At 39.5% G+C, this 18,150-nt stretch overlaps 1 protein-coding gene across 3 annotated transcripts in view; it reads left to right on the forward strand.

Annotated features, from left to right (window-relative positions):
- The window catches only part of MYOM1 (myomesin 1), a 94,020-nt gene that overhangs the window by 55,372 nt on the left and 20,498 nt on the right, over positions 1–18,150 (forward strand). For 2 of the 3 annotated variants that reach the window (XM_048507908.1, XM_048507910.1), the window contains 13 exons: positions 2,339–2,395; positions 2,631–2,755; positions 5,328–5,511; positions 6,097–6,271; positions 6,827–6,948; positions 7,859–8,176; positions 9,441–9,637; positions 13,115–13,241; positions 14,146–14,330; positions 14,788–14,902; positions 15,899–16,055; positions 16,730–16,836; positions 16,993–17,037. In XM_048507908.1, the coding sequence (XP_048363865.1) occupies positions 2,339–2,395; positions 2,631–2,755; positions 5,328–5,511; positions 6,097–6,271; positions 6,827–6,948; positions 7,859–8,176; positions 9,441–9,637; positions 13,115–13,241; positions 14,146–14,330; positions 14,788–14,902; positions 15,899–16,055; positions 16,730–16,836; positions 16,993–17,037 (1,914 nt within the window). The remainder of the gene's footprint in view (positions 1–2,338; positions 2,396–2,630; positions 2,756–5,327; positions 5,512–6,096; positions 6,272–6,826; positions 6,949–7,858; positions 8,177–9,440; positions 9,638–13,114; positions 13,242–14,145; positions 14,331–14,787; positions 14,903–15,898; positions 16,056–16,729; positions 16,837–16,992; positions 17,038–18,150) is intronic. The other variant, XM_048507909.1, reaches the window with a different exon arrangement.

Below are 18,150 nucleotides of genomic sequence, written 5' to 3' on the forward strand. Positions count from 1 at the left end.
GTTGTTGTTGTTGATGATGATGATAAAGGAAGAGATAACTTCTCTCCTCTCTGTGTGGGTCAGGACTTTGATGATACTCACAACTTGGAGACAGAAAATCCTTTTAAAATGTTTTTAGAGGTTTTTATTGGCTTCATAGTCCATTTACTGAACCACAAAATACTGGCAGGCAATCAGTTTATCAAGAGCCAGCAACTTAAAATCAAAACATAAAACACATCCTTGGACATACAAATGCAAGCATCAAAACATAGTTGCAAGATAAGCAGCTGTAAGCAAAAGTAAAGAAAAAATCCTCAAAAATCAGCAAGCCAAGATACTGTGGAACTTTCGTATACAAACAGACAAAGTCCTGCAGCACAACACACCCGACATTGTCATCGTCGAACCAGAAAAGGTGTGGATTATTGATATCGTGATACCCAATGACAGTAGGGTCAACAAAAAACAACATGAAAAGATCGTGAAATACCTGGATCTAAAGATCGAGATCCAGCGTCTTTGGCACAAACCAGCAGCTTGAGGAGTGAAGTTGCCCGGTGGATTAAATCCGGCATGCTGAGTTGCTGTTCCAAAAGACCTGGGGCAGCACTTGAAACAAATTAACATCGACAAAATCAACATCGAGCCCTTCGGGGGTGGGGTAATAAATAAATAAACATCTGTCAACTTCAAAAAGCCGCGCTGCTGGGCTCCGCAAACATCCTTTGCCGATACGCCACAACATCCTAGGCCCCTGGCTGGGGCTTGATGGTGATGTAGACCGACACCGACAGTGATACCTGGCTGCCGTGTATTTTGTAATAATAATAATAATAATAATAATAATAATAATAATAATAATAATAATAATAATAATAATAATAATAATAATATCATATGAATCTGAAGGCTTAATTTTGGTAAGATATCAGCAGAAATTAAACTCAAGAACATCCCACTAGAGGGTGTAATATCAAAGCAAACTCACATAGGATTTAGCAAGAGAAAGACTTCTTAAATATTGTTCATAACGTTTCCTCATATCCTCTGTTGATGGTCTTGTGTCATACAGATCTTGACATGGAACGTTCCTGAACATACCTTACTTAGATTGTCAAACATCCACATACTCGTAAAATCCTAATCAGAAATACATTCTCTTTATCATTTTTGGCCTAGGTAGGGTGCATATGCTACTCTAAAATAGTCTCTCTTGATTTTCATGTCTGCAGAGTTTTCTGTGGTATCAAGAGAACCATGTTAGGTTGTGATAGCCTGGGTTAATTTGGTCTCAAAATTCTATTAATTAGTATTTGCTTGGTCATATTAATGTTGAATAAAACAAATATCCAGCTGGAGTGTCCAAGCCTTTCCTCATAACCACAGTTTTTGAAGCACTACACTCTCTTCCAGCCACTGAAAATTAGCAAGTATTCTTCTAATACATTATATTTTCCTTTTTTGAAATAATATTGCCACAGCTGAAAATCCTTGATTTTGATAAAGTTTAAGAAATATTAAATATATCCGTCCTCTTTATTTCCAGCCATTCAAATGTTCATAAAGCTTGCATAACCCTCTCTTGAAACACTGACTGTAATAAAAAATTCTTAGATTCAAGCATTAACATTACAGAACTCAGTAACAATTTAATAGTCATCCTCCAACATAAATGCCATCACCTACAGTCAATGACTTATGTTGTATTCACAGGATGACAGTTCTACAAAAGAAAATAGCTATAAATCTAGCATAAAAAATGGTGACTTTCAGAAATCAGTGGGGAGAAATTGCAAACTCTCAGGAAATTCTGCCGCTGACCCCATAGTATTTTTAATGTGCTTAGCATGAATTTGATGATTTTTTCACCATTACATTTGGTTCTATTCAACTTGGACTGAATCCAAACTATGAGTTTCTTTTTCACTACATATGTTAAATTAGTATAATATAGCTGAGAAGTGACTGGTAACTGGTGCTGTGAATAGGTCACTCTATTATTGTATTGCATGCCCTCAAGCTCTGCATACAATTTATCACATACCTACACTGTCCCTAGCTTTTTGTTACCTTTTAACCTCATATTTACAAGAAAAAGTATATGTAAACTGTATCTGCCAGCTGAAGGTATCACCAAACATATGATGTCACATTGGCAGATGCAAAAAAAAAAAACTGTTGGTCTTGGGCAGTGCAATTCTAAAAGCCACCTATGCTGCTATGGTGGGCCACCAATATAAGTGACTATAACAAAAAACAAACTGGGAGATCAGACTGGGAGGCTGAATCTCAACTGGGACCTCTGAGTCAAAGAAGGAAAGTTAGCAAGTCTGGCTAACCTCTGATTCTATCGCAGGTCATCCTTCTGCGCCGTGGACTGGACAGATTATTGTCACTGAAGAGGAACCTACAGGTGAGTACATTTTCTCCTAAAAGAAGCCTGATCTGAATTCATCATCAGTTGGTTCCAAGAATAGTAATTATAGTTTCCCCTCAAGGAACCTTTCTTATTTTATGAATTTATGTTATTTATAGTGTATCTTTCTTGCAGGGACTCAAGGTGGATTACACATAGTGATTATAATTGTGTGTGTGGGGAGGTCTGTGTTAGATTTCACAAAGCCTTTCTTCACTCTCCTTTTATACAGAGGGCATTGTCCCAGGACCACCTTCAGATCTCCATGTTACAGAGGCCACAAAGAACTATGTTGTGCTCAGCTGGAAACCTCCATGTCAACGGGGCCATGAGGGTGTCATGTACTTTGTGGAAAAGGTAAAATCAGAGTATCATTATGCTATATTCACCTTCATTATCTCCTTAGTTAGTCTTCTTAGTTATCTTCTCCTTAGTTATCTTCATTATCTCCTTAGTTAGTCATAGTTCATCCCAAGACAAAGAATTTAAGACAGGTGCCATTTTTATATCAATTTCTTTTTACTCATTAAAGACAAAGCCATGTAGGTATTGTTTACAGGAGAGTGAAAAGGCACTGAATTTTTTAAAAAAATCTATACATAGACAGCACAGACCTTCATGAAAGAGAAGCTAAACTCCTAACTCCCTTTCTGAATGTAGCATAGAAGCAAAAGTTAGCTAGAATCCTGTAACAACAAGGGTTGTTTTAGGATGTGTATAATTAAATAAGTTAATGCCATCTTTTGGGAAATGTGGCACTCATCCTTCATCCGTTTATGCCCTGATAATGGTATCTCCTACCCTTAATATTTTTCTATCTTTTAAAAAACCAATAAAATGTACAAAATGGAGGCTGCTTTCAGAAACTGGAGTTTGTTTATGATGAGCACAAGCTGGGTTAATTATCAAGCTCATACACTTTCCTCTCCTTCTCCCTCTTCTCCTCACATACTATACCTAATTCCTTAGTGGTCCTTGTAAGGGACAAAAGGTGGGGTATACATTTTGTAAATAAATAGTAAATAAACTCTGATTTGCTCCTTTCTTTGAATATCATTATGTAATAGAATTAGTTGAAATTCACACACACACACACACACACACACACACACACACACACACACACACACACACACACACACACACACACACACACACACACACACACACCCATTCATCTCCCTGTTGGTAGTGTGTACAAGTTTATAAGGCAATGTGGATAGTGGCTCTACGTGGGCCTACAGAAATTGGGGTGGGATTCCAATGTTTCTTCAAACAAAGTAAGATTTTATTTATAACTGATAAGGTAACTTCAAGGTTTCAAGAAAAATATTTACAAAATAAAAATCAAAGTTTCAAGTGAGGCAACAAATACTTTGAGGACCTCAATCAACATAAATTTACTCTGACACTTTCTGACAGCTATAGCCTCTCTCTCTCTCTCTCTCACTCACACACACACACACACACACACACACACACACACACACACACACACACACACACACACACACACACACACACACACACACAGTTCTCCCAGACTGTCTGTCATTATTTTGTCTAACAGTTTATTGAAACTCTGATTTTCTCTGTATACACTCTGACACACTAATTCTCCGAACACTGGGTCTTTTCACTAAAAAGTCTTAACATATGCTGCCATGCTCACACAGAGCTTTAACTCTCTCTGACTAGAGTTTTGACACTCCCAGTCCTTTCACTCTGACCTTCTGCCCTCTCTGACACCTTCTGCCCATCCAGCACATCCCTCCTACATGCACATTCTAGATTCAACCAATCATATTGCTCTCTTAACCCTTTCTCACCAGCTCTCTCCAACTAAGCTCTCAGTTTAAAGTCTCAAACACATGCACACATTAAAATCATTACAGGGATGGAGGAGGAGAGAGGAAGTTTGCAAGCCTAGTAATTAACCAGGTTCATGCCAATCATATTCAGATTCAATTTGGTCTGTTGCATTTGAACTGAGTGATATTTATTCACATCAAATAATACTTTGCATACTAAGTTCATTACATATTATCTATCTTCCCCATCCATCAAATGAGGGGACAGGACCCCTTTTAGGGCTCTCTGTGCCACCCCCAGACAACCTCTTCAGTTGTTTTCTGCTAAGTAACATAAGTGAAGAAGTTAAAACAACCCAGTTTTCAATAGCATCCACTACAGATAGGAATGAACAGCACTGGTTTTAATAGGAACAATATAAGATACAAGTATGTGTCTGTTAAACATGTGTTCCACGTATACAATTTTCGGGGGGGGGGTGTTTTGACAAATTGTCCTAACAGATTAGTAGTCAACCAAGAATGGCTGAATGGTGGCAGGTGATCAGTTCTTTACACTGGAGAAAACCAAGCAAGCACAAGCCATTTATTGTTAGTGAATGTATAACAATAAGTTCACCTTTGTTTTCTATATAAATGAGCAAGTTTTTTGGGGGGGAGGGGGGTGTTGCTGTGTGTTTCTATGCTATTTGTACTGTGCTTTTTAATTGTAAGCCGCCATGAGCAGGACTCTGAAGAGGCAGCGTACATAGATTAGGTAGGTAGGTAGGTAGGTAGGTAGGTAGGTAGGTAGGTAGGTAGGTAGGTAGGTAGGTAGGTAGGTAGGTAGGTAGGTAGGTAGGTAGGTAGGTAGGTAGCTAACTAGCTAGCTAGCTAGCTAGCTAGCTAGATAGATAGATAGATAGATAGATAGATAGATAGATAGATAGATAGATAGATAGATAGATAGATAGATAGATAGATAGATGATAAAATGTTCTTTTAAATTGGTTTTTCAGTTCAGCACTATAAAGCAATGTGGCAAAACTATTTACCTTTTTCTAATTAGTTTACTGGATATCTGCAGGGCTCCGTGCTTTGAGTGTCTGAGTTTGTTTGTTCCAAAATTTTTATTTCAGTGTGTTGCAGGAACAGAGAACTGGCAGAGAGTAAACACTGAGATCCCTGTTAAGTCTCCTCGCTTTGCACTTTTTGACCTGGCTGAAGGGAAATCCTACCACTTTCGGGTTCGCTGTTGTAATTCAGCTGGAATTGGTGAGCCCTCAGAAGCAACCGAGTCCACAGTGGTTGGTGATAAACTTGGTAAGTATATAGTCAGATGCACTACAGATGCACTGTTGGTATGTCTGTCAAAATAGACATATTGTTCAAATGGCAGGGCTTATTCTTGTCCAATGCCTTCAGGTAAAAGGAGTGAAGGCAAAGCTACTGAATAGTATGCTAAAGACGTATGCCTTCTCAAAAGGAGGGAACCCTGTAAAATAAAACACATGTCAAGCACCATTGCATTCTGTTACTTTAAATCAGTGGTGGGATTCAAATAATTTAACAACCGGTTCTGGTGGTGGGATTCAAATAATTTAACAACTTGTTGTTTACAAGCATCATTTTAACAACTGGTTCTGCCGAAGTGGTGTGAACCTGCTGAATTCCACCACTGCTTTAAATCCACACTTGGACATGCAGTTTGGTAGGTTTATGTATATAAAATGTTATGATAATGACTACTTTGCAAAATCTGTTCAAGCTTGCCACTAATTATTAGTACATTAAGGTATATCAAGGTAATCTCCTATGTTAATATTAGTATAAATAAGATAAAAGTATAAATAAGATAAAAGAATCAAAAAGTTGTCATTCATTTGCTTTTGTTCTTGAATCCATTAGATATTCCAAGTGCACCTAGCCATGTTATACCCACCAGGAATACAGATACCTCTGTTGTTATCACTTGGACAGCATCAAAAGATGCCAAAGAACTGGTTGGGTACTACATTGAAGCCAGCAAAGTTGGATCGGGTCAATGGGAACCATGCAACAATAATCCAGTGAAAGGCACCAGGTTAGACCAATAAATGGATAGTAGGCTATCTCAAGCACAGCAACACTTACTTGTCAAAGATGTGCAGGATGAGCAAAATTTTTCAGTGCAGTGGAGCAAAAATAGGATTTTCAGCAAGGTTTAAGATTCCTTTTTGGATTCATGCAAAATAGGTTTACAGAAAAGGACTCTACTTCAGGACCATTTTTCTATCTGGCCAACCAGGTTGAACCATCATGTTACATCGAAGCCTCCCGTGGGTCTGTGTGGGGAAGTCGCCGTCTTTGTTACTAGGTTTTACTGTTTTGAACTTTGATTATGATCTACTTGTTTTAAATTGTATCTATTTATTGTTTTATTGATTCTATGCCTCCCTGAGCCCTTTTTGGGAATGGGCAGCCTAGCAATAATAAACAAACAAACAAACAAACAAATAAATAAATCAAATCAAATCACTAAATTTTATTTGGTCTATTTGTATTGGATGTTTTGGATAACATGGTATACACAATCTGAACTATGGTGAGGTGCTTTTCTCTTTCAGTTTTATCTACTATTTTATTATTTTTTCTTTAGATTCACTTGTCATGGACTCACTACTGGAGACCATTATACTCTCCGTGTCAGAGCTGTTAATGCAGCTGGGCTTAGTGAGTATTCATCGGAGTCAGAAGCAATTGAAGTCAAGGCAGCTATTGGTAAGCTATTGATGTGAAACAATATTTTATCATTTACTCAGAGATAATTTTAAGAATGTGTTTGACTTAATGAATTACAGTATTGATGACACATATTGACTATGGATTAGTAATTTGATGATTCACTTTCATAGTTACACAGTCAACCAGCCACTGTACTCTTGTAGTCTTCTCATCTTCACCATCACAGACATCCTTGGGTGTATTCCATGTAACTCCTTATAGAAAGTATGTTCCCCATTCATCACTCTGTGAAAAACTGGTGGTCTGATTCCATCAGGTGGTGTATATTTCACCTCATATCCCAGCTTGCAAAATGTTACTTGCCTGATTTGCTTCCTAATGTTACTTCCCTGATTTGCTTCCTAATCCCATTATTCTCATTGGTAATCATCTCATCAACTAATACCACTATTCTCATCTGTAAATGTTCTAAAGTTTTTTCACAATGTCATTGAGAAGGTTTGCATGGCCATTGCACTAATTAACAGAAACAACAACCAAAATAACAAACAGGTTTTGAATAACTTCATTTTGCCTTATTAAATGAAATATTTCCAAACTTCAAATAATCATTACATAACACATAAATTCTGAGATTGCTAAAGCAGACCATGCATCTCTCCAAAGAGTCTAGCAATGCTGCATTTCATGTTAACAGTTTTCAGTGTAACTTGATAGAAGCATTAACGGCATGCAAATGTGAGCTACTAACAAGTATGGAATGGTATGTACACCTATATAAATTTTGTATCACTTAAAACGTATTGCAGTGCCGGCAACTGTAGCTGTTTAAATGTCCTGCCTCTGTCTTGCTGTGTGTCCATCTCTTCATTCAGTTGAATAATGAAGAATTGGGAATGAATGAATGCTAATTCCAACTGTCTTTGTTATTTTCTGGCAATTATAGGGGGAGGATTGCTTCATGGTGTCTGTCCTGGACTAAGTGGTAAAGCTGGTGGACTAACAGACCACACTGCCAACTGGGAAGGCATGCATGAGTCCTCCCAGCCTGTCTTTGACACAGATGCTTTGTTAAAATGCAATGCTAAACCTAACAGACAAACAGGGCGCAGTAGCTCTGATAAGCAGAAAAGTCCAACAGACACAAGAGTGAGTGAAATGGTCCCTACACCTTCATCACAAAAGACAACTACCAATCAGGCAAGTAAGTCTCAACCTGGGGATCGCTCAGCATTGGAAAGACTGAAAAAGAAACAAGTTATAGGTGAGCTTTGGTCTTGTATAGTGATTTCATCATTTTAGCAGATTCATTTGAGACAATTCATTGCCTGCAACCATCCAAGCTACAAGTGGACATTCTTGCCACTGCTACATCCTTCACCAGATCCATCTAATATATGCTCAGCTTTTCATCTAAGGTCATATTGTATTATATATAATTTATTAGTGATTAGAGTTTTATGTGTGTGTGTATCAGTTGCATTTAACAACAAGCTTGTGTGAAGCATTCATTTGCTAATTTGATTAGACCAGTTTTGTTTAGGTTTATATTTATTGCAAAAGCATAGATATTGAAACCAGCTTGGAAACAATAGATATTCAAGAAACCTTTGCTTTTGTTTTTTATTGGTTATGGTAAAATGCTACCAAGAGGTATTTGTGTTCCACAGCAAGGAGTGATTCACAGATCATCTGCTGAGGAGGCCATGCTGTTTCTGGAATTGGTTCTTATTTTTTTTCCCTGGTGGGTTTTTTGAGCCTCTTTTGTAGCTCTGATAAACAGAGACGGAGTAAGGGGACACTGTGCCTGTGGTGCGTGCACGCCCTGCACCTCTGCTGCCGTGCTGCCTGCCCCTGCCCGGAACACCCCCTCCATGGCTCACCCACGCCTCTGCCACGGTTCCACTTGGGGCATCATGCCCCCCCCCACTATGTGGGAACTACACCACTGCTGGTAAACACACATTAAGTTGATTTCAATTCAACTCAGTTCCCCTGTTCAAATTAAAATTAAATAGGAATACATTAAAAATATGCCAGAAGTCTCCATTGCTCTTTCTTCCAAAGGGATCCAACACAGGTAAGCACTATCACTGGAATTTCTTATTAGTTGAGGAAGGAGGGTGTTTGCAACAAGGAGAAAAACATAAACAAGAATTCTGAGACATAAAATAATTACATTCTGAAAGATAATACAGTTCTTTTTGTTTTGTTTTTGCAATCCTCACTTGGTATTTGTTTTCCTTCCACATTTTCCATTGTTTTGAAGTAAATTTCATGACTATGTTACACTGGTAATCATGACACAAATTCAGTTTGCGTTATCCTTTTTTCTTAATGACAAAAACCCATAAATATTTTCCCTCAGGCAGAACATATTTAGGAAAGTCTAGGAAGGATTTCAAGGGACTGCTGTGATTTTTCTTGAAGAAAGAAACCCCAGGATCAGTCTGAATACATTCAAATAAATGTTTACTTGGCTAACTAAGCCATTTTGTTTTAATAACATACATTTCTCTCTAAAACAGCTACTCCATCTCCACCATATGACATCACTGTGCTTGAAAGTGTTCGTGACTCCATGGTTCTTGGATGGAAACAGCCCAAAAACATTGGTGGGGCTGAAATAACGGGCTATTATGTGAACTACCGAGAAGTTATTGGTGGAGCACCTAAAGAATGGAGAGAAGCTAACATTAAAGCTGTTGGTGAAAGGGCTTACAGAGTAAGAGTTTAATTTTCATATTGCTAGATGTGAGTCATTGTATTTTAACAAAATATTGTCTGGACATGTAAAGAGAATATAGGGGAATGTTCTGTTCTATATGCTGGAGCTTCTGAGTTGCATTCAAAGGCTTTTTTCTGCTCACATAAAGACAGTATTGCATATATTAACTTGCCTTATACCAAATCAGACCATTGGTCAATTAAGATTAGTACCATCTAACAGACTGGCAACAGCTCTCCCAGATTTGTGACAGAGGTCTTTCACATCACCTGCTACCTGGTCCTTTTAACTGAAGATGCCACAGATTGAACTTGGTACCTTATCATGACTAGGAGAAGCTCTACATTGAGCCAAGGCCCCTACCTCGCACTAGCAGTGAGTTTAAGTCTGATGACATTTTAAGTCCAGTGGCATTCTTCTGTTTATAGAACAGCCAGAAGAAGCTCCTTTCTGCATGAGTGACGATATGAGAACTGCTGGTATCTGTTAAATCCCTGTGCAGAGGTACAACCATTTGCAATACAGTGCTAGAAGATTTTCTCTTTCTGCTCTCAGCTCTTTGGATCTGACCTGCTGTGAAACTCAGCAGCCAATACAATCCAACTATGGTGTCAGCCAAGGTTGATTATTTAAATACTAGCAGTAAAGCCCATTGTATAAAAAAATACAACGGGCTCTAGAAAACTGTTAGTGAGCTAACAATGCCCACTGAGGGAGCCAGCTCCTCCTGTCTTTCATCCATGCTTAGCCCAACAGTTTACCATAAATAGTGAAAACCTGGCTTATTTATTCAATGAAAAATAAAGGCTTAATTACAGATTCCCCCCCCCTCCCCAACACACACACACACACAGACAGGCTCCCCTAACTTTGCGAACAGGCTGTCCCTTCTCAGACCCCCCCCCCCGACACACACACACAGACAGGCTTCCCTAATTTTGTGAATGGATTCTTCTGGCTCAGATGCAGCTTGACAGAGTTTGTCCCATGTTCCCAGGCAGGAAGTTCTTAAAAGTTCACCACAGGGACCTAGTCATTGTAAGGACAAGCACACCTTTTTTGGGGGGAGATATGGCTTCTTCCTGCACTTCCCACCCTTTTCAAGGTTTGGAATTGCCAGGGAGAAGCACGTGATAAGAAAAAGAGGGAAAAGGGCTTCCTACAGCAAGGGCTACTGGGCAGTGTAATCCTTGCCCCTCTAGGAGGAGCTGGAATCTGGGCCACCTCAGATGGCTGAGGACTAGACTTCCTAGCAGCCCTAGTTTTTTTCTAGTTTGTTGTGGGGGGACATTCTGCTCACTTATATGGTAAGATGTCATGCCCATGTTAAAATGAAATGTTAACTGTTTAGTGACTTAAGAGTAGAGAAATGCTTATGTATCTGAAAAGTGTCATTATCCCATCAATAGAAATCAACTGGTAAACTCCATATATATTTAATCAGAAGTAAGTCTTGTTGAGCTTAGTATGCCGCTCCCTGATAAGTGTACTTAGGACGAATGACTGAGTGTACGATGACCTGAGTTCAATCCCAATGGAAGTTAGTTTCAGGTAGGTGACTCAAGGGCCCCTTCCGCACGGAGGCGGAAGGGGCTGGGTCGGCGTAATCCACGCCGACCCGACGACGCTGGGACCATCCGCACGGACGGTTTCAGAACCGGCTGGAACGACGGTGCCATGGAGCGCCGTCGCCCGGCCGACCCAGCTTGTCCCTGGCCCTCCAGCACGTCGCCGAGGCCTGGAGACACGCCCCCCCGGCCCTGCGCGTCTGCTTGAGCATCGCAGGGCAGGGGGGCGTGTCCCCAGGCCTCGGCGTACGCTACCGAACAGGGCTATTGTGGGACAGGCAAGTGATGGGTGGGAGGTGGGGGGGGGAGGGCGCCTTGGATGCCCGCTGCTAAAGTGCTCCAAGCCAACATTTCCCAACAAACCTCGCCTCCCTGATGGTTGTGGAAAATGCTGGCTTCAGCCGGGTCCGAGGCGACCTGAGGGCAGCTGTGCCCCCTGTGCGAATGGCTCCCTGGGGACGGCGTTTCTGCCGTCCCCAGGGCGCCATAAAACGCCCTTGCGGAAAGGGCCAAGGTTAGCTTAGCCCTTGACCTTTCCACAGTAGGTAACATGAGGACCCAGCTTGCTTTGAGTAAAGTGTAGATGACTGGGAAAAGCAATGGCAAGCCACACTGTAAACAAAGTCTGCCTAGTAAATGTTGTGATGAGACATCACTCCACAGGTCAGTAATGACAAGGTGATTGCATAGAGGACCTTTACCCTTTTAAAGCTATTGTTTTTATTATTTTACTATTTATGGCTTATTTACTTCATTTATACATACCTTCATTTATACATAGTCTCTAGATGCCAGTCTGACTCTCTAACCGCTGGACTACATTTATTACCATTCTTCTTATAGTCAGAACCACCATAAAATGCAGGGGCATGCATCAACATGGAAGCCTGGGGAGCTGAGAGAAACAGCACTTCCCCACAAAAGTGACAGCAAACGTCAGCACAGGACAGCTACTTTAAAATACAGCATTAATGGGAACTGTTCATTTGAACGGAAATTAATTTACAATCTGACCTGCAATCACTGCTCACTGCAATCATATAAAGATTTCATATATACATTTTGGAAATGCAATAATATTAAAAGGCTTTGAAGAGCCATTTTGCTGTATGTAGATCCTGACCAGGATAGCCTGATCTCGACACATCTCAGAAGCTAAGCAGGGTTGACTCTGGCAGGTAATTTGATGGAAGATCTCTAAGGAATACCAGGGTCATGACATGGAGACAGGCAATTGCAAACTATCTCTGAACATCTCTTGCCTTGAAAATTATGCCTGGGATCACCATAAGTCAAATGAAACTTGACATCAGAAAAAAGGGCAAATCATTACTTATAAGATGACTGAAACGCCTTATCTCATTTATTGAGTTATCTATATCTATTTACTGATAAACAGGAAAGGCTTCCATAGACTGCTATTGGAAGAAATCTGTGGCACATAAATCACCCACATCTGGGAGAAGAGCTATAATAGTTCAGCCATTATGTGTGTAGCAAAAAGAATTCCTTTATATAGAGAAGGCTCACAGTTATAACATTTTGGGATGATAAATTCCACAGCAATGTTAAATTTTATCTATTTTAAGTTTCTATATGCATTTTCACTTGTCCTCTTGGCCATGGGCTTTTTTTTGTAATTCTTAATTGAGATATTAGAGGTTACTTGTATTACTACTATTGTGTATAAGACATATACTTTTGCATGCGAAGCCTCTAGAAAACGCATTTCATTTTTTTTGGTTAAGTATATTGGCTTGTATGCCTAACTCTAATAGAAATACAAGCTATCTTAAAACACACACTTTTTAACTTAAATTAATTATTTTAAGAGTAAGCAAGAAATATGCATTGAGACATTAAAGTTGGATGAAACCCATAATATTTTTTCCTATCAATGCTGCAGGTATGTGACTTGAAGGAAAATACAACTTACCAGTTTCAAGTGGCTGCTGCTAACTTAGCTGGACTTGGTATTCCATCTCCAGCTAGTCAATCCTTCAAATGTGAAGAATGGACCATTGCTGTTCCAGGTCAGACCTAGAAAGAAACATGTAGAAGTGATGGGGGCTTCTTAAGTGTGGCATGATAGACTGTGCAGCACAAGTGTAAGGAAAATAATGGATGTCTGGGATATCTCAATGGACCTCTTCCTGAAAGCATTGTAAAAGTTTGATCCTGTGAGTGCTGAGTGCTTATTTAAAAATACTGAGCTAATTCTCATTAGAGCAGGGGTAGGGAACCTGCGGCTCTCCAGATGTTCAGGAACTACAATTCCCATCAGCCTCTGTCAGCATGGCCAATTGGCCATGCTGGTAGGGGCTGATGGGAATTGTAGTTCCTGAACATCTGGAGAGCCGCAGGTTCCCTACCCCTGTCATAGAGAGAAGGAAAGCAGCATGGTACAGTCTGAACTCGTCAGTTCTCAGAAGCTAAGCAGGATCAGTACTTGCAGTGAGATCTCCAAGGAAGATCTCTGCAGAGGAGGGCAATGGCAAACCACCTCTTCTTCTCCCTTGCCTTGAAGGCCTCTTGCTGAAGTTGCTGTAAGTTGGCTGTGACTTGATGGCACTTTACACGCACACAGATCTCACAAAAGCTGGCTCCTGAAATCATTTCGCCTGTTACATCCTTGGTCTCTGTCTGTACAGAGATTACATTTAACACAACCTCACTAAGCAAGTTTAGGGCACAGAAAATTTGTGCCAGTGCTGTCCTAAACATGCATGACAAGGAACATAAGGAGTGATTACTCCAGAATGAGAAAGCCCATATTAAATTTTGATGAATGATGGACAAAAAGGGGTAAATACAAAGCTAATGCCATAACTTCTTGTCTTCCCTCTGGTTTGCTGACTTCTTCTGTGCAATGACTCTTTCTTCTACAGTATGCACTGATTGTACTTGTAGTCTTAGTTTTCTAATTTTATCTTATAGGTCCACCCCATGATTTGTCATGCAGTGAAGTCAGGAAAGATTCTTTGGTTTTATTATGGAAGCCACCAATTTATGTTGGCCGAAATCCTGTAACTGGCTTTTATGTTGACATGAAAGAAACAAGTGCTACAGAAGAGCATTGGAAGAGTGTGAATGAGAAGGCAACTGCAAGCAAATTCTTAAAGGTAATCCACATTCAAGGAAGAATTTGCTCATGAATAATTACTAAGGTCAAGTACTTATACATGTTCAGTTTTGGTGGGCCTGTTTCTTTATGATTTTAGATTGTGAGCAGCCCAATCCAGGAGGTGGCATTTTCTGTGTTGTTTTCACACTCTCTGGCTCTCCAAATTCTTACTCTGCTAAGAACTTCACCTGGATCATTGAGCACATCATACAGTCCCCAAATAGCATGTTAACCTGGCATTAGCCAATGGCTCTCTAATGAATGTGTAGAGCTTTACCAAACATATATATCATTATTACTGAATATCAAGTGGACAAAGTAAGCATGGACATAATCTTTGCCAGCAATGCTATACTAACAATCCTATTCTCAGAACCACAACTCAGAGACACAGCTAACCTGAAGGCATTTCCTTTAAAATGTTAGATGGCATTATACTTTTTTGCTTCCTTTAGATCAGTGGACTAAAAGAAGGGACCAGCTATGTGTTCCGTATACGAGCAGTCAACAAAGCTGGAGTTGGAAAACCTTCAGATTCCACTGACCCTGTGGTAGCTGAAACGCGACCAGGTTTGTCAATGTACACTTGGGGGGTTTTTTTGTGTAAACTTAATTAAAATAGCCATGTACATCAGAATATTGGAAACAGGGCACACAGAATAGATCATTCTGTTCTCTGATTATTAAAAGCTAGCATTTCACAGAGTACCAGTATCTCCGACAGTCTCTTGTTTTTGAAGTGATGAAGGCATATATTTTATTTTGATTTATTTTGTCAACATTTATACCTTATTGCTAAGCCCTCATAAGGGCCACCAAGGCAGCTAACAAATTACAATAATAAAATCACATTTTAAAATTAAATAACCAAGAAAACCCACATCATTTGAAAACTAAAATTAGAGCTGAATTACATACAAATGCATCAAAACAATTGAGATGTTGGGCAGGAAAGAGGGGTCATTGAGATGATGCTAAATGAAACAAAAACATCTTTACCTGCTGTTGGAAGAAGACAGACAAGTCTCCCTGGGTGAGAGTACCTTCTCCTATGATGCCACCTGCCTAAGATCATAAGGTGAGGGCCCCCAAAGCAAAACCTCAGAAGATGAATAAATGAGTAACTAGTTAAGTGAGTAGATGGTCCCTTTGGTTATGTTGGTTCCAAACCAAATCAGGCTTTAAAGGTCAGCCCCAAGATCTTGCATTTTGCCCAGATTACAAGCTACAGTAAAGCAGCCAAAACTAGAGGAACATAGTCACTATGACCCACTCCAGTCAATATCCAGCCAACATAGATGTAACAGGAACATGCACCACCATGACCAGATCTTTTCTACCCAGGACTGTCAAAGCTGGTAAAAAGCACTGCTAGCCTTCTAAGCTAAGAAGCAGGTAACCAGGATCCCCTTTGCCTGCCTCCAGTTTTTGGTCCATAATCTTAAGATATGAATTCTATTATTGTGTTATTTGAAAAGTGGTAATTTTTTTCTTCTTTAAGAAAATAACTTTGTTTAAATTTAGCATATATGCCAGCTATTTTATTCTGTTCCTTTGATTTTTCAGGAACAAAAGAAGTTGTTGTTGAAGTAGATGACAATGGAGTCATTTCATTGAACTTTGAATGTGATCAGATGTCTTCAGACTCTAAATTTATCTGGTCCAAGAATTATGAACCAATTGAGGATGACTCTCGATTATTGATCGACACCAAAGGTGGAAAGTAAGAAAATGTTAATGATGACAACTGTAGTATATTTAGAAATGTGTCATTCTTTTAGATCTCATCAAATTGACATGTAAATGCCTCTGAAATAAAGTCACAGAACACAGTTTGTTAAAACCAATTGGAGAGGACACCCTGCTCTTTTCCTTGGACAGATCATTCCATAGATTGGTGAGGGGGTGTTAATCATTGTAAATCTCACAGAGGATGATTGTATATCCCGACTGGAGGGTATCATCAACAAAAATTGTTGGGCCAAGTGGAGAGTTTACACAGGGAGTGGAGGTCCTTGAAGCATGATTATCAAAGATCATGAAGGATATTTACCTTTAAAACAATTTCCTTAAATTATTCTTGGAAACAAACTAAGTTGCCCTTCCCTAAGCTAACAGCTGAGCTGCAGCACTTTATACAAGTTGAAGTTTCCAGGTTACCTTCAAGGACAGCCCCGAAAGCTCTCTGATTGGGTTCACATTTTGTACTAGTTGTTGCAGTGGTTTAGTTCACAAAGCCTTTAGTGTTTGTGGCTTGACCACATGAAATAGTCTTTCAAAAGGCATGGTGGAATCATCACATCTGAAAATAAGCACTAGCGATTAAGAATTTTATGTCTGTCACATATTTGGTGTGGGTCTATCCCTGTTGCTTAAGCAACTTTGTTTGTCTTAAAGGTCAAAAGCTATCTTTAAAGATCTTAGTGAAGAAGATTTGGGCATTTACTCTTGTGTTGTCACAGACACAGATGGTGTCTCTTCAAGTTATACTTTGGATGAAGAAGGTGAGCATTAAGCCTCTTCTGTATATGTTTCAGGCTCTTCCATTATATCCAATATAACTGCAAGACAATGAAGTATGATGCAATAAAAGATGCATGTTTGTCTACCGCATAAGACTCATGAGTTCTAATACATTTTTTTCTTAAACTGTCCTGCAGAAATGAAGCGCCTGCTTGCCCTCAGCCATCAGCACAAATTTCCAAGTAAGTATTAACAAAAAATACTGGTTGGGAGAATGACAAGGGGTGTTGCTAAGCTAATGAAATCTGCTGAGGTCTTCCTTTCATGAATTAAATGTTCTTAGAGGATGTGCAAGCCAAAAATGTATCCATTCTTGACCCTGTCTATCTGGCAGAACATGCAGTTTTGAAATTAGGTTTATGAAACCATCTCATGATTGGTGAGGTGGGGGGCGGAGAGTGGGTTGAATTCTTCCACTTTGGTATTGAGGTGCCAAAGAAAGAGACTTCACTGAAATTTTTTCACATAACAGCCAATTATTCTAGGTCATTCTAACTCTTTCCACCGAGCCCCTGGCCCTTATCCTTTGTTTTCTGCTCCATTTCAGGATGAAATATTCACAGCTAATTACACACAAGAACTTAAATTTGTCACAGAGTTGACAGTGAAACAAAAGCAGCAACAGCACAGTGTCGTCTTTTACACCCACATACTGATGCAAGCACTGACTTATGCGGTATTAAGCCAGTTTAGGTTGAAAAGGTCCTTGTTCTCCTTCTGTTCGTATTCAAACAAAAAGATAACATACAGCTTTTTCACACCCCAGTGGTAAATATGTGAAGGAAGAAGTATCTAGAGAGACAATAAGTGATCTAATTCTTTTTTACTTCTCCTCTTCCTCCTCCTTTGACTTGCTTTCTATCTAGGAACCCTCCATAGCTTCCCATTTTGTCTCATGGACTTATAGTAAGGGGTTTAATGTTACCCAAATACATGCCACAAATTCAGCTGTGGTTGCCACTAAGTGTTCATGTGTGAATCAGGAAAATCGTGAAGAATAAGTCCCTAAAAATTACCTGCTGATGTCCTATTTTCCCGGTACTTTGAAGAATTTTATAGCACAGCTATGGCAGATATCCCAGTCAGTGCTTTTCAGTTTCCAAGGAGATATGGTGCTGAGTAGAATCTAAATTTGGGGATGTCATCAGTTTACTTTGTTCTATTTCTACAGACTAAAACTTTTCTTGCATCTGAGTAAAAACTTGAAATAGTGTTAGAGTTACATGCTGTGAAGAGGAGAACAACTCACTTCTATAACCATAAAGCTATAACAGATGAAAATCTTAAACTGGCTG

This window comes from Sphaerodactylus townsendi, linkage group LG09, assembly GCF_021028975.2.
Source record: "Sphaerodactylus townsendi isolate TG3544 linkage group LG09, MPM_Stown_v2.3, whole genome shotgun sequence".
Lineage (NCBI taxonomy): Eukaryota > Metazoa > Chordata > Lepidosauria > Squamata > Sphaerodactylidae > Sphaerodactylus > Sphaerodactylus townsendi.